The sequence below is a fragment of the Miscanthus floridulus genome, chromosome 3 (assembly GCF_019320115.1).
Source record: "Miscanthus floridulus cultivar M001 chromosome 3, ASM1932011v1, whole genome shotgun sequence".
NCBI classification, from domain to species: Eukaryota; Viridiplantae; Streptophyta; class Magnoliopsida; order Poales; family Poaceae; genus Miscanthus; species Miscanthus floridulus.
This window is the reverse complement of record NC_089582.1, coordinates 71547162-71564179: the sequence shown is the minus strand read 5'-3', so window position 1 is coordinate 71564179 and position 17018 is coordinate 71547162. Positions and strand designations below refer to the sequence as shown.

Sequence of the window (17018 nt, the reverse complement as noted above, 5' to 3'; positions counted from 1 at the left end):
TGATGTTCCCTGACGGGTATGCAGCGAATTAGAGGAGGGGTGTGAACTTAAGTACCATGCGAATCACAGGGCTCAAGAGTCATGATTACCACATATGGATTGAACGCCTTCTTCCGGTGATGGTTCGTGGCTATTTCTCTGATCACATCTGGCGAGTGATGGCAGAGTTGAGCATGTTCTTTCGCAAGCTATGTGCTAAGGAGATATCTCGGACCGAGATTAAAGAAATGGAAAGAATGGCCCCGGTGTTGCTCTGCAAGTTGGAGAAGATCTTTCCCCCCGGCTTCTTCAATCTGATGCAACATTTGCTCTTGCACCTACCATATGAGGCAAAAATGGGGGGCCCTGTGCATGCCTGTTGGTGCTATCCAATTGAGCGATGCCTAAAGGTTCTTAGAACAAAATGCAAAAATAAATGCAAAATTGAAGCTTCATGTGCAGAGGCATCCATTGTGGAGGAGGTGTCATACTTCACAACAAGATACTATGCCGACAACCTTCCTAACGTGCATAATCCACCCCCTCGTTACAATGCTACCGACAATCAGTCGACCCTCAGCCTTTTCCGAGGGCAACTCGGAAGTGCAAGTGAACCTACCTTGAAGATGTTGAGCCTAGAAGAGTGGTGCTCTATCCAGCTGTATGTGTTGCGGAACCTTGAAGAGGTTGGCCTGTACATTGCGTAAGTTTTACACAAACTTGTTTCTTTTCTTATCAATATTTCGCATGCACCCATCCAACCCTCTTGTTAACGGCCGTTACAGCAAATTTTTTCTCCTCTACCATCGTCCATCACGGAGGGAACCCACCGAAGCGGAAGTTGAAACCCTTCTAAGACATGGCGCGGGAGAACGAAATCCCACTTTTATTTGTTCGTTCAAGGAGGAGGTACTGTTCAATTTCATTGGTTGTTTGTACTTAACTCTCAACTCGACAAATATATAACGAATCATCCTACTTGAACTAGCAGGCCAAAACTGACGTGTCTATGAGTGCCGAGTTGAGGCAAGTTGCCAATGGATTTGAATTTAGGGTCAAGTCATTCTCTGTGTACGATGTCAATGGATATCGCTTTCACACAACTCGGCACGAGCAGAGTCGGCCGAATCGAAGAACCACAAATACCGGTGTTTTCACGCCAGGCACAGATGGGTTGGACTACTATGGAATAATTGAAGAAATATACAAACTCAAGTTTCCTGGTTGTGTACCTCTTCGTCCTGTCATATTCAAATGCCATTGGTTTGATCCCAAAGAAGTGATAAAGACCCCTGAGCTTGGGTTAGTCGAAGTTCTAAAGTCATCCGTCTTGCTAGGAGACGACGTGTACATTGTGGCCCAACAGGCCACGCAAGTTTATTATCTCTCATACCCGTGCCAAACCAAAGACCGTCTTAAGGCGTATGATGTTGTGTACAAGGTATCGCCGCATGGTAAAGTACCCGTCCCAAACGATGATGATTATAACATCGATGCAAACACATATGACGGAGAGTTCTTTCAAGAAGAAGGATTAGAAGGGAGTTTTGAGATTGTCTTAGATGTAGATCTCGCAATGGAAGTAGACAATGATACGGTCATTGTTGACGGGAATGATGGAGAGGAGGTTCACAACGCGAAGGACTTGTTATTACTTGAGCAACACCATTCAGGCAGTGTCGCTAGTGATGAGACTTTGAGAGACGATCATAATTACGTCGACAATAGCGATGATGAGATTTTTGGCCCACCTATTGATGATCTTGATGATTATTTCTAGTACATGTAAGATCTGTAGTACTTATGGCAATTTTATACATGTATGATACATTTACTTATTTTGCATCTCTTTTATACATGTATGATACATTTACTTATTTTGCATCTCTTTTATACATGTATGATACATTTACTTTTGTATATGCGTACTGATAGTTTATTCCTTTTGTTGTAGGTGATTGATGGTGGGCGGTGGAATCAGAAAGATTAGGTCGGTTATGACCTTACTGGCTGGTGGCGAGGGGTCCAGTCAGGGTGGAGGACGAGGGCGTGCACAGACTGAGGGTGGAGGGCGTGCCTAGGGAGGAGGAGGAGGACGACGACGAGGGCGTGCCCAGGGAGGTGGAGCCCAGGGTGGAGGTGGAGCCCATGGTGGAGGAGGAGCCCAGGGTGGAGGAGGAGGATGGCGACGACGAGGGCGTCGAGAGCCGACACCTCCTCCATAGGACGACGACGACGAGTTCATAGCGGCCACGGAGGAGGATGAGGAGGAGGAGGAGACCAGGGAGGAGATAGCGGAGGCGGTGGAGGAGGCACGGAGGGAGGATGAGGCCGAGCGGGCTGAGCACGAGGAGGATGCCGACTTGCTGGCAGAGGAAAATAGGGTGCCTACGGTTTGGCTGCGAGGGTCGTCGCGCCTCCCAGACTTACCCATACAGAGACGGCCAGTGATTCGACCCTCCAGAACTAAGTAAGTAATTTTTGCATGTTAACACTACTTCACAGGTTTTTAAGTTATAATAGAAACTAATATTCAATCTCAATAACTTTGTGGAGGGATTGGGAAATGGTGATCCCAGGGAGTCACTCTCGCTGAGTAAACGGGATCCTGGGTCTTCTGTGCAGGGCAAACTACCCCGGGATGGTGAGGATTGATGGTGTTGTGCAGCCCGCCATGAAGTGGTCCCACTGGCACGCCGCCAGCGATCAGACTGATTGAGCTGGCAGGTGTTATAACAGCAAGGCCGACCGAGTGATGAAAGAGCTGTGGGTACGTGTTCATCGCACTATGCTGATAATAACATCACATTAATTGTATATTACTGACTGTATTTGCTTGTAGGATTACTACACCTTGGCGGAGGGAGTACGTAGGGAGGACGCGGATGACGTGGTGAACAGAGTCTGTGTTCACCGAGTGCAGGACCTCTTCTACGAGACAAAGCTCCTGTGCAGAAGAATTTACCATGGCCGCAGAGGACACAGAGTCACCAGAGCGCAGGCAGTGCACCTGCCCCTGACTAAGGAGCAATACTTGACGGTAAACATGAGATTACATCATCTGCGATTAATTGCACTGAAATTTATTTATGATTTGTCATGTGCTCGTGTACGTGCAGGTGCCTCCTGCTTGGTGTGCGGGGATGGACAACTGCTGGGAGGCCATTGTGGACAAGTGGTTGAGTGAGGAGTACGAGCAATATCACGCCGTACGCTCACGTTGCCGTGCGATGATGCAGGGTTCGTCGCACAAACAAGGCCCCACTACCCTCAAGGAATATGCAGCCAGATATGTACGTGGATTTCATTTTGTTGTTGCTATGCTAACTTCTGGATGCATAATATCTTATTGTTGTGCTTCTTCCTGCAGATGCGGTTCCACCCTGGCCAGGAGTGCACCTCGTTCAAGGCATATGCCTTGGCACACAAGGGCAAGGCAAAGGATCCTGACCTCGTCTACAACCCGGAGGACCCGCCCGAGGCATACAGCAACCCGAGCGTGCACAGGCGCCTCAGCGAGTACACGGCGATGGCGAGAGAGATCCATGGGCCAGAATTTGATCCGAGCACCGCTGACCTCGAGGGTGACATCGTCATGAGGTTGGGACCAGGTAAGCCACATGGGCGGTACTATATGGGCAACAATACCATAGACACGGCCAACACTCAGACACTCGCCCAGATTAGAGCCCGGAGCACGAGTTCGAGTCCGGCCATACGCCCACGCTCACAGCCCCAGGTGGTAGCACTCTAGGTTAGTTCTGTTGCATTCGTTGTCCATTCATTTTCTACTCGTTCTTTATTTGCATTCTAACTATGTGATAAATAATTGTAGGCCCAGATTGAAGCCCTGCAGGAGTCACAGCAGGCCTCACAGAGCCAGCTTCAGGCCCTCAAGCTGTCGTACCAGGCCGAGTTGGCACAGGAGAGGGCGCGAGTGCAGACCTAGCTTGAGGCCTTCCAGTAGGCGCACAAGGACTGGTACGAGTAAATGGCCCATTTTTCTCAGAGCATGGGCTAGCCTCCACCGCCTCCGCCGCCGCCGATGATACCGTTGGTGCCTCCACCTCCGCGCGACGGCACTCCTGTGAGTCACTTAGATACACTCTTCACTTTCGTGTCATATAGAGCTACCTTCGACTTATACCTTAGTTTGACCTACCATAGCTTAGACCTTAGAATTTGCTTTGATCCAGATAACTCACATGTGCAATCTCATTCTAGGGACCTTCTACAGCTGGATCGAACAACGATATGCAGGGTGATCAAGACTTGGACTTGACTCCGTTTCTCCGCAGGCCTCCGACCATGTGATAGGCCATCCAACCTTGTTTGATAGTTTTGTATGTTGAACTGTGGACTTGGTTGAACTTTGTGGACTTTGGACATATGTTGATGGTGTTTGTGGACTTTGCATGGTGCTTGTCGACATATGTTTGTTATTGTGAGTGGATGTGACATTTGTGGACATATATGTGATATATATTACATATCTGTCATGTTATTATAATTTCCTGTGATTTTGTTGCTTATTGTGACTGGATATGCACTGAAACAAACAAAAAAAATTCTGTGGACATATTTTACCGAGTGTAGCACTCGGTAAAACAGAGATTCTGTCAGTTTTACCGAGTGTAGCACTCGGTAAAACAGCGAACAGAACCAAATTGGTTCTGATTCTGTGAATTTTGCCGAGGGTGCCATTTTTTACCGAGTGCCGCTTCCCCACTCGGAAATAGTTGACTACTTTTTACCGAGTGGGAACACTCGGTAAACATTATTCCTGAAGACTATTTGCGGAATTGTTTTAATCACGAAAATGGTTATTATTTTACCGAGTGTTAGGAGCTACACTCGGTAAACATTATTCAAAAAATTTATTTGCGGAATTGTTTTAATCACGAAATGCTAATTTATTTACCGAGTGCTGCTAGTGACACTCGGTAAACGTCGCCGTTAACGATTAGTTTGGAGGCTGACGACCGTCAAGTCATAATTGTTTACCGAGTGTCATTGTAGCACTCGGTAACTCTCTTCTCCGAGTGTGCCGATATTAGACACTCGGTAAAATAACTTCACCGAGTCGTTGTTTGCCGAGTCCACTTTACCGAGTGTGGCACTCGGTAAAGAGTTTGCCGAGTGTGTAGCACTATTTGCCGAGTGTTACTCACACTCGGTAAATACACAGTATCCCGTAGTGCCTCCGCCCCCTCCTGCGGCTGGCGTGGTCTTTGGTAAATCGAGTTCACAGACCTATGACGGTCGCCTGCCATCTTTGTTCAATCACCTGCAATAAAAAAGAAAAACAAGACGTAATTAGAAATAGGTGCAAAAATGAACAAAACATAATTACAAAAAACATAGTAATACATGTATTAGAAATATATGCAAAAATGAACAAAACATAATTACAAAAAAACATAGTATTACATATATTAGAAATAATCTTCATGATTGAGATTAGCTAGATCATAGGTCTCGTCATCACTATCAACATTGTCCAACTCATCAACACTATCCGAAGGAGGAATGTTGTCTTCATTGTCATTGCCCAAATGTAATCGCTCAAGCATTTGTATGTCCTTCAGATTTCGCACCTCGTCTCCAGCATCCTCGTCATCATCCCTTTCATTGTCTACTTCCATTCCTATCTCTTCGGTTAAGTCTATGTCAAACCTCCCTTGTAGCCCCTCTTCTTGATAGAACTCTCCATCATATGTGTTTGAGTTGAAGTTGTAATCTTCATCGTTTGGGACAGGTAGTTTACCGTGTGGCGATACCTTGTGCACAATAGACCAACCCTTAAGATGATCGGCGTCTTTGCACGCGTATGACGTATAATAAACCTGGACGGCCTATTGAGCCACAATGTAGACATCTTTTCCTGGATAGATGGAATCCTGTCGAATCTTGACTAGCCCAAGCTTAGGGGTCCGTCTCGTTACACCAGGATGAAACCAGTGGCATTTGAATATGACAGGAGTAAGAGGTTTGGAACCATAAAATGATAGTTCATAGATTTCTTCAATTCTTCCATAATAGTCGAGTCCATCAGTGCTGGGCGTAAGAACTCCACTGTTTGTGGTTTGTCGATTGGGCCGACTCTGCTCGTAGCTTGCTGTGTGAAAATGATATCCATTCACGTCATAACCGGTAAATGACTTGACCCTAACGGCATAGCCGTTTGCAACCTGTCTCAACTCATCACTTATAGGCGCATCAGTTTGGGCTTTCTGTTTGAACCAACAAATGAAATCGGGGCTCCCTAGTCCCGCACCCCATGAAAGAAGGGTATCATTTTCTTGCGGGGTAGGTTGCCTTGATCCATGCCAGGATTGACGAAGAAATTCCCTGTACCAACGAGAAACAAGGGGGTTGGACGAAGAAACAAGGACATACGGCGAAATGAAACAAGTTCGTTCAGAACTTACCGAATGAACGGTTGCACCTCGACAAGGTTGGTCAACACATATAGCATGATACTGCGCCACTCTTCATTTTTCAATTGCTTAGTGGTCGATGCACTTGCGCTTCCGAGTTGCCCTTGGAAAAGGCTGAGGTTCGATTCATTTTCGCCAGCATTGTAACAAGGGGGTGGATTATAAACGTTAGGAAGTTTCTCAGTGTAGTATTTCTCTGTGAAGTTCGACACCTCCTCTAGAATGTATGCCTCTGTAATGGAAGCCTCAATTCTGGCTTTATTTCTATATTTTTTGCAAAGAGTCTTCAGACATCTCTCGATTGGATAGCACCAACGGTTCTGCACGGGCCCCCCCATCCGTGCCTCATACGGGAGGTGCACAATCAAATGCTGCATCGACAAGAAGCAGGCGAGTGGAAAGATCTTCTCCAACTTATAGAGCAACACGGGTGCCACTTTTTCCAAGTCATCAATGACGGTCCGAGAGAGCTCCTTGGCACAAAGCTGGCAGAATAAGTAGCTCAACTTTGCCAGCACTTGCCAGACATGCTCTGGGACATAGCCTCGAACCATCGCCGGAAGAAGCCGCTCAATCCATATGTGGTAGTCCTGACTCTTCATCCCGTTGACTCGCAGAGTGCCTAAGTTAACTCTCCTCTTTAGATTCACTACATACCCATTAGGGAACATTAGCTTCTTGATCCATTCAAGTACTTCCCTCCTTTGGTCCTTTTTCAAGATGAAATCGGCCTTAGGCCTTCTCCAGGTCTTGCCACGACTAGGAGGTTGCATCTCTTGATTTGGTCTATCGCACAATGTTGCCAGGTCTACTCTAGCCTTTGGGTTGTCCTTAGACTTTTCAGTGTCCATGAGTGTTGCCCAAAGTGCCTCGGTGACATTCTTTTCAGTATGCATTACATCAATGTTATGTGGTAGAAGAAGGTCATCGAAATAGGGGAGCCTCGTCATGCCCGAGATATGAGTCCACATATGCTGCTCACCATATCCCACAAAACCACCTTATTCATTGGGCATGAGAGCACCTATCTGAGCATGAACCTCGGCACCAGTCATCATCCGTGGTGTAGGGTTTGTCACTTTGACATCTTTCGTAAAGTTCTTGATGTCTTGTCTGAATGGATGGTCAAGAGGTAGGAATTAACGATGTCTGTCGAACGACGAATACTTGCCACCCTTCTGCAACCAAATAAACCTCACACCTTCCTTGCATATTGGGCATGGGAACTTCCCGTGAACACACCAGGCGCAGAATATCCCATACGCTAGGAAGTCATGCAGGGAGTAGTGGTACCAAACGTGCATTTTGAAGGTTGTCTTTGTAGCTTGATCATATGTCCATACCCCTTCGTCCCAAGCACGGACCAATTCATCAAACACGGGCCCCATGAACACACCCATATTACTCCTTGGGTGTCCAGGAATTATCAACGACAAGAATACATTATGTCGTTGAAAGGAGACACCGGGGGGGGGGGAGATTAAAGGGGATAACAAAGACGGGCCAACATGTGTATGGGGCAGCCATCATTCCATAAGGATTGAACCCATCTGTTGCCAACGCGACACGTACATTACGAGCCTCATCTGCTTTGTCATGATGTTTGTCATTAAAGCGGATCCAAGCTTCACCATCAGATGGATGTACCATCTTGTCAGGATTGTATCGTTTGCCATTTTTGTGCCATGTCATCTGTTTCGCGGATTCCTCGGTCATGTATAGCCATTGGATCATCGGTAGGAACGGAAGGTACCGTAGAATTTTCATGGGGATCGTAAGTTGCCTCTTCTGGCCATCATCAGAGTCTACCTATAGGTACCTGGAGGATTTACACTTTGGACAGAACTTTGCATGCATGTGTTCTTTCCTAAATAGGACGCACCCTTTCGGACAAGCATGTATCTGCTCATACAGCATCTTAAGTGCTCGAAGGAGTTTCTGTGACTCGTACATGCTCTTTGGCAGAATGTGGCCCTCCGGAAGCAGGGTGCCAATCACGGCCAACATCTTATCGAAGCCAGGTCGACTCAAGTTTAACTCGGACTTCAACCCCATTAAGCGTCCAATGGCATCCAGTTGAGACACCGTTGACCGATCGTGAAGGGGTTTCTGTGCCGAGTCCATCATGTCATAGAACGCCTATGCAGCTACCTCCATCTCCTCCTTCTCACGTCCCTCATCGAACTATCCTTGGTGAAAGTCATCTATCATGTCTGCTACCCCGACATCAGCATCAAAAGCCTCCACCCGTGGTCTCACCACCTCCTCTCATACGATGGGCTTCACCATGGTGGACCCATTGGGTGTAGTCCGGCGTAAATCCATTCTTCACAAGATGTTTACCCATTTCCACCTTGTTTACCCTTCTCCTGTTTCCACATTTGCTGCAGGGACACAAAACTAGGCAATGTCCTTTAGCAGCGTTGCCAAATGCACTGTTCAAGAAAGCATCGATCTTGTTCATCCATTCCGTGGTGTAATCACTCTGACTTCTCCAGCCTGTGTACATCCACTGACGGTCATCCATCCTCTAACATATGTATCAGCGAGTAATGTAACCATCAATTGCATATACACAGTGTTCCTACTGTCTAATAGGTGAGGATAGGTTCTAATCCCACCCGCAGATGCGTAGATGAGGTTAGTTTCCATGCTCTACTCCTATCCGAGACAGAATTTCGGCAGCACCTCCCCGTTGTTCTCTAGATACACGTCCTGCCAAAGAAGAGTGCGTATCCGGAGAACAATAGGGAGGTGATGCCGAAACTCTGTCTCGGACCAGAGCAGAACATGGGAACTAACCCATCTACGCATCCGCGGGCTGTCCAAAAAGCGTGGACAATCCGAAATAGATACGGTCATAGATATGCAAAGATCTACATACCTCCAACCGTATCTCTTTTGAACGGGAGACGTCTAACTAGGTTACACGATGTACGACCATGATACGAAAAGAGGGGTTATACCTAGGGTGGCAGCGGAGTCAGGCTAGCGGGGCCGTGGCGGGTCGGTGCAGTGGCGAGACGATGCGGTGCAGGTAGACCGGCACGGTGGCGAGAACTCCGACTCAACTCCGACGGGCTCTTCTCTACAAAAATGGAACAAAAAACTGTCATTTACAAAAAAATTCAGTAGAACCTCCCCTGCACGGTGAGGTTTCCAAAACCTGCAAAAAACAACGGCACGATGGCCGACAAGCACATATGGCTCAAGAGAAGCCATGTAGTTTGGATATCAATCCATGTAGAAGAATGTATCCAAGTAGTACCACCACTTGTACTACTATTTTCACTATTGCTACTACTACTACCATTGGTTCTACTACTACTACCACTATTGCTACAACTACTACCATTAGTTGTACTACTACTACTACCACTACTTCTACTACTACTACCACTAATTCTACTACTAATACTACCACTAGTTGTACTACTACTACCACTAGTACAACTAATACTACTACAACTACCACTACCTCGACAATAATAAGTGAGAAGGCATACCTGACGGGCGCCGGGGTAGGGGCGGGCGGCGTCGGGATCGAGCGGAGTCGGGGATGGGGTTGGGCACGGACGGCGTCGGGGCCGGCGGTCCACGGGGCGCGGTCGGGAAAAGGGCGCGGCCGGGGCGCAGGGCCGGCCGGGGTCAGGGCGGCGCGGCCGGGGGAAGGGCCGGCCGGGGGCACGGCGCGGCCAGCGGCAGGGCACGCGGGCAGCGGACGGCGCGGCCGGGGGAAGGGCCGGCCGAGGGCACGGCGCGGACGGCGGCAGTGCGCGCGGGCAACGGGCGACGCGGCCGGGGGAAGGGCCGGCCGGGGGCAGGGCCGACCGAGGGCACGGCGCGCTGGCGCGCGGGCGAGCGGGCCGGTGTGGGCGCGGCGCGCGGCGCGGAGGCGGGGGCGGGCAGGCGTGGGCGCGGGGCTGGCTGGCTCTGACTGCCCGGCCGGCCCAAAATGCCTAAGTCCCCGTGGCTTTGCCGAGTGCCGGATCAGGGAGGCACTCGGCAAAGATTTGATTTTTTTTTAAATTTCTTTGCCGAGTGCCCCAGATCTGGCACTCAGCAAAGATTTTTTTTAAATACTTTGCCGAGTGCCCTTGGCACGGCACTCGGCAAAGATTTATTTTTTTTATAATTTCTTTGCCGAGTACTCCTGTGGATGCACTCGCCAAAGAGGAAAATTTTAAAAAAAAATTTAAAACACTCTTTGCCGATTGCCTTATGCCTGGCACTCGGCAAAGACACCCTTTGCCGAGTGCCATGCCCCGGCACTCGACAAAGTTTTTTTTGTTTTTTTTTTGGTCTCCAATTTTTTTGTGCAGCCCTTTTAAAGCACTAGGAACTCCTAGTTACAATTTGGGGATTTTTTGTGGCTTTTTGATATATTTAGTTACTTTATTTCGTTTACTTGAATTTTTCTGAAAAATAGAAATTTGAACTGCACGTGGTACGAATAATGGAGTTTAATGATTCAAAAATTGATAGTCATGTTAGTGAGTGTTGTGAGAGGCCGTATCCAGGAACGGACCCAAAATTTCGGACATCTTGTTCACGAAACATGTCCGCGAAATTGCGTGTGAAGTGTTTTTAAATTCTATAAAAAGCAAACGAAGTTCAAAAATAATGAAACTTGTTGAGATGTCGTGATATCATATGTGGAGGCTATGATAAAAATTTTAGAAGATTTCATGCACGTTGTCACGTACGATGCTTACAAACCAGGGCACTTGGCAAAGTATTTTTAAATTTATTTTTTCTTTGCCGAGCGCCAGATCTGAGACGCTCGGCAAAGAATTTTTTTTAAAAAAACTTAAATCTTTGCCGAGTGCCAGATCTGGGGCACTCGGCAAAGAAATTTAAAAAAAAAAATCAAATCTTTGCCGAGTGCCTAGCAGCAGGCGCTCGGCAAAGAAGGCCGTGGCCGAACGTCGTTTCGCGGGCAGCCTATACCGAGTGTAGAGATTTTGCCGAGAGTCTGGCACTCGGCAAAGAAGTCCTTTGCCGAGAGCCCGTGTTTGCCGAGTGCCCGGCACTCGGTAAAGAACTCTTTGCCGAGTGCAATTCTTTGCCGAGTGCCCGATTTTTGACACTCGGCAAAGAATTTTACACTCGGCAAAGTCTCTGTTTCCAGTAGTGAACCATGGTCCCATGACTCCAACCTTGACCGACATTCATATGTTAACTGGTCTTAACATCACAGGAACAGCTCATCCTCATGCTATCTTAGTCAGACCTTCTTACAAATTTGATAGCATAAGGTCTGGGGGTTGGTCCAATTATATTACCACCCATAATACTACTCAGAAAAGTGTAAATGACAGGGAACATGTGGCTTTTCTGAATATGTGGCTGGACAGATACCTCTTCTGTGGGCAAGCTTGTTCCCCAACATTTAACTATTTAGTACTAGCAGAGAAATCAGCAACGGACTCAGAAATCCCTCTTGGCAAATATTTATTGGGTGCTTTATATCATCTGATGAATCAAGTCTCTCAGTACCTGATGAAGAATGAAACAGTCCCAACCATTACCGGTCCTTGGTGGTTGCTGCAGCTTTGGCTTAATCTCTATATGCATAAGATTGTGTGATTCAGGAACTAGAACCACTAAATTTCCATCTCTAACCTTTTTAGAAGAACAAGAGAAACAACTGTCTGATAATGACAAGAGTCGCCGATGCACATCTTTTGGTGAAGCAGCATCGGCAATCTCAATTGATGGATCTGTCAGTTATTTCTTTAAGCTATTCTACAAAGGTTTCCCTGGAGAACTTTTAGAATGGTTTGTATACCCTGATATCCCAGAATTTGAGCTACCATTCTCCTTTAGATTTCAGTCTAAATATACTGATGTTGAATCTCTGAAGATCTTAAATTGCATGCTCAAGCCTTGCTTGCTACCAACAGAAGTCAGACATGGCAGGGAAAGCCACCAATCTCTTATGAATTTCACAATCCTTCGATAGCTGCCAGGCAAATGGGATTCGGTCAACTTCCTCCAGCACTCTTTTTTGCTGATAAATTAAAGCCAAGAGAAGCAGTGCTCACAGGAGTGGAATTCAACAAGATTTTGCAGTTTGAGCGAGCTCTTCCTACTGAGATTATCAAAGAATGGGATTGTCAACCCTTTTCATCTGCTATTTTTAATGCTTGGTGGCAATAATAGCGCCAACATTTATTTAGCTCTTCAGTGGCTTCTTACTGTTTCACTCTGGAGCCTGATTTTCAAGCAGATTCTGAGGTATTCTTCCTTTTCCTCTTATTCTTCTTTTTAGTTCCTGAAAAGATTCCTTATGCAATTTTCTTTTACAGGACCTTATTGAATTGACACCACCGACAGTTGCTTATAAAAAATGGTGTCCGAATCCAAGATTGGATTGGAATGCTCCATCTTTGAAGACAATAATGAAAAGAAAAGCTGCTGATGCTATGGATGATCAGCCAATTTCATCCTTGATTTATAAAGGAACTGACTCTTCAAAAAGGACGGCTAAAAAGCACTACTACAGGAATGATTTTGTGTGACACCTGCCTATTGTTAACCGTGATGGGCACAGGTGGCGGCCGTCACGGTAAATGCCCCGATTTACCGTGACGAACACTTTTTTATTAACCGTGACGGGCAACAGTGCCCGTCACGGTAAATGCATTAACCGTGACGGGCATCTTAAGGTGCCCGTCACGGTTAATAGGTTATTAACCGTGACGGGCACCTTAAGATGCCCGTCACGGTTAATGCATTTACCGTGATGGGCACACAAAAAGGCCCGTCACCTAAAATCCTGAAGCCCAATCAGAGCCCACAGCCCACTCTCTACCGGGGGCATATATAAAAAGGCGAGTTAGGGTTCAGAAACCACTCCACTCTCTCTCTCCACTCTCTCCACTCCTTCACCACGCGCGGCGCCTCTCCTTTCCTCCACCAACGGCGGCGCGTGGCACCTCTCCTTTCCTCCACCAACGGCGGCGCGGGGCGCGCGAGGCGGCGTGGCGCGCGGCGCGAGGCCCCTCCTCCAGGCTGCTCCGGCGATGGCGAGGCCGGATCTGGCCCCGGCAAGGGTGGATCCGGCGACGGCGAGGCCGGATCCGGCCCGGCTCTGCGTCGCGGCGGTGCGTGGCGTGGGGCTTCGGCGAGCGGCGATGTGGACGGCGCGGGGACGTGGGGCTTCGGATCCAGCGCCGGCGGGGCGCGTCGCGGCGATGTGGACGGCGTGGGGCTTCGGATCCAGCGCCGGCGGGGCGCGGGGACGGCGCGGCGGCGGATCCAGCACCCTAGATGGGCTCGGCGGGCCCGTGGATGGGCTCGGCAGGCCTGTCTAGGGTTTTTTTTCTTTTTTTTCTTTTTTCGAAATTATTAACCGTGACGGGCAAATGGGGGGCCGTCACGGTTAATCACGATTAACCGTGACAGGGTGACCGTGACGGGCCGTTTGCCCGTCACGGTTAATCAAATTCGCCCGTCACGGTTAATCATTTTTGTAGTAGTGAAGCCTAAGCTTAGCAGAACAAAGTCTAAAAAGACATCTACTTCAGAATCTGATGAGCAATATTTAAAGTCATTAGCTGATGCTGCAATTGAGGTACCACCCTTTTCAAATTTCTTCTTTTTGTTGTCACATCAACTAACTTTGCTTGTACAGACTGCTGCTCAAGACAGTGACTCTGAAGAAGAAGCCCCACATTCTGATCCAATAGGGGATTTATCTCTTTCCAGTGAAGAAGATGTAAATATGAACAAATCTCCAGGACGCCTCCCAGGTAATGAAAAATTAGCCGATGAACCTAAAATACCTAATCACTGCCTCTTATATTCTAAATATAAGGTCAACTCTTTTCAGGTTCATCGGTTGTTCCTGATGTAGATGTTACTCAAGATGAACAGGTACTGGATTAATTATTTATTTGCCACTTCTTTTCAGATACTTATTCTCTAAATAATGCAGGCACAAAGCTCATCTCCTTGTATCCCATTTGCACTGGAGGACTATACTGAAGAAGAGGTTGTTTCTGCCCCTGGACATGTTGATAACTTGATATGCTTTCCTTATCTGAAAATGTCAAGAATCAACTTCAATTGCTGATACCTTATCTAGAAATAGACACAGCAATCTTAGTGCAAGATGCAGGGGCCATCAGAAACATCTTCAATTCAATCAAAGATGAGCTTCCTCCTCAGCTCAAGGAAATTCTCAAGCCAGTGGCTTTTATTGAATGTTATGAGCCCAAATTCTCTAGAGCACAATCAAGGCTTGCAGCTCACGAAGCCCAAAGAGATTTGCCGATCCGGGAGCAGCAATGTATTCAAAACATGCTAGCAGTCAAACAAATAATTGAACAGCTAAATGACTCCCCTGCCAAGATCAACCAAAAGCTGACAATTCTTAATGAAGAAAGAGAGCAACTGCTAGCCAAGCTAAAAATTGTTGAAGCTTTCATTAAGCATGAAGAAGACAATCTGGCTAGAATTCCAACTGCACTGACTGATCAGCGAAAGATGATGTCAACTCTTAAATCTGAACTTCAGGGCATCAAGACTGAGAAGAAAACTCCAATCTTAGGAACAGCTGAGGATGATAATCAACAGATTGCTGATGTAGATAGTGTACGCCTCAAAGCCCTTGATCTAGTCAAGTCTGTACTGAACATATAATTATGATATATATGTAAAACTCAACACTATCTGTCATGCAAACTTTGATCTTACTGTTGTATACACTCGTGCCTCTGAATGTCCTTTTCTTCATCCCTGTTTATTTGGCTTATCGACAAATCTAATCGATCCTCTGTTTAAATCGATTTTCATAGTATCGGCAAAATTCTTATCAGCAAACTAGCCGATTCACCCTATGCCGTCTCAGGTAAGACTCCAAATCCACAGTTAATAAAATTTTTTGGGTCCGCGTCGCTCAGCTCAGTTTGACCAATCAGAGAGCATCATCGGCCGCACCCTTTTGACTTCTTGGATTATAAATATAGCCGACGGTTTCGAGAAAGGAGTCATAACTCATCTGCTCTCGCCTTCAACCTTTTCCTTTTCTCTTCAATCAAAAACCGCCTCCTCTTCAACAGTAAACCCTAACTCAATGGCGAACAATGGCAAACGCCCAATGGAGTTTTCTGAAGAGGTCAACCAGCTGCCTCAACGCCGTCGCTTCTCTCCTGGGTAAGATCAGTTTCAAAGTTTTATTTCCTCTTGATTTTGCATCTACTGATCCTTTTATATTATAGTGCTGGCCCCCCTGCCCAAGAACGGGCCGCTGCCATCGCGGCTGGAGCTGGACCAAGCAGGCCGTTTCAGATCGACTCTGACAGCATCCCTCTTCCGGCGGTGGCGGCAGTTGCAGCAGTGGCAGAGGCAAGAGCAAGCTAGGCTGATCCTGAGCCCGATTCACCGCCTTTGGGTCCAGGAGATGACTTCAGTCATGATGACGCCTGGCGCTTCCTCAACAACTGGAAGGATGCCATGGACGACTACGGCGAGGAATGTAAGAAGACGCATCGCCTGAAGGAGCAGCTAGCGGCCAAGGAGGCGGTGCTTCAGGGCACCGAGGATGCGCTTGCCACGGTTAAGCAGGAGCTAGCGGACTCGGACGCCACGGTCGCCGGTAATCTTATCACTCCTGATCTTGAATTCTTGCTCTTATTATAGATCAACAATCCTTTTATGCTAGCAGTAGATTTTTCTTCTTTAAAGAAAACCCTGTTTCTGAATTGACTAGATCTGCGTAAGGCCCTTTGATCAATCTATAGTTTGTATTTGCAAATTTATCTGCTTGATTAGATCTGTAATCTGCAAACTTTCAAGACCCTGAAATTATGTTTTAATTTATAGGTCTCTAGGCGCAACTTGATGAGCTCCACCCAGCTATTGCCCATGCCACTGGCACTATGAATGCCCGTGGTGATACTGGGGTGGATCGCCTCTATGATCTCCCCTTCCGCGCTCGGGAGATTGCCCTCCATGGCGTCCGTGCTGGGGCAGCAAATGCACTGGCCGCTGCTCAACTCCGTCACGGAGTGCAGCTGGCAGACTCCCTCACGCCATCCTTAGTCGAGGAACGCATAGACGAAGGCTTTGATGAGCTGGTGGAAGAGTTTGCTGATCGTGCAGATGCTGTTGCTGGCATCATCTCTGCTGGAGAAATAATCAACAAAGTTTTTTTCTGATGATGAAGAATAGTTTGTAATAGGATCTGAAACTGATGTAGTGTAGACGCCTGTTAAAAATTCATCCTGTACTTTGCCTCCGCCGGGTTGGAGTTTTAATTTTATCTGTGTGCTTCTCATTTTGTGTTTTTGTTTGCTCTAAAGGCGATGCATATCGCATCGGCTGTTGCTTCTGATCAAAGCTTCACTTTTATTTTTTCTGCTAGATGCGATACCTGCGTATCGGCTATTAGAGCCTGATGCAATATAGCGATCGGCTATAACAAATCTACCCAAATACTAGGGTAATATTTCTTGAAAATTTTTCCATTGATTGCTCTTGAAAACTTTTCTCCTTGCAATGTCTCATAGAAATAAGCATTGCGAGTAATCCGATAGGGTCTCTCCCAATTTGGTGACCATTTTCCATACTTGTTATCTTTTATCCCAATCG

At 47.1% G+C, this 17018-nt stretch overlaps 1 protein-coding gene across 1 annotated transcript; it reads left to right on the top strand.

Moving 5' to 3' along the window:
* The first annotated feature begins 9978 nt into the window (after positions 1–9978).
* Positions 9979–10356, top strand: LOC136543870 (glycine-rich cell wall structural protein 1.0-like). Its single transcript, XM_066536206.1, has one exon. It carries the CDS (start codon positions 9979–9981, stop codon positions 10354–10356), a length of 378 nt encoding a protein of 125 aa, XP_066392303.1.
* Positions 10357–17018: the final 6662 nt, after the last annotated feature.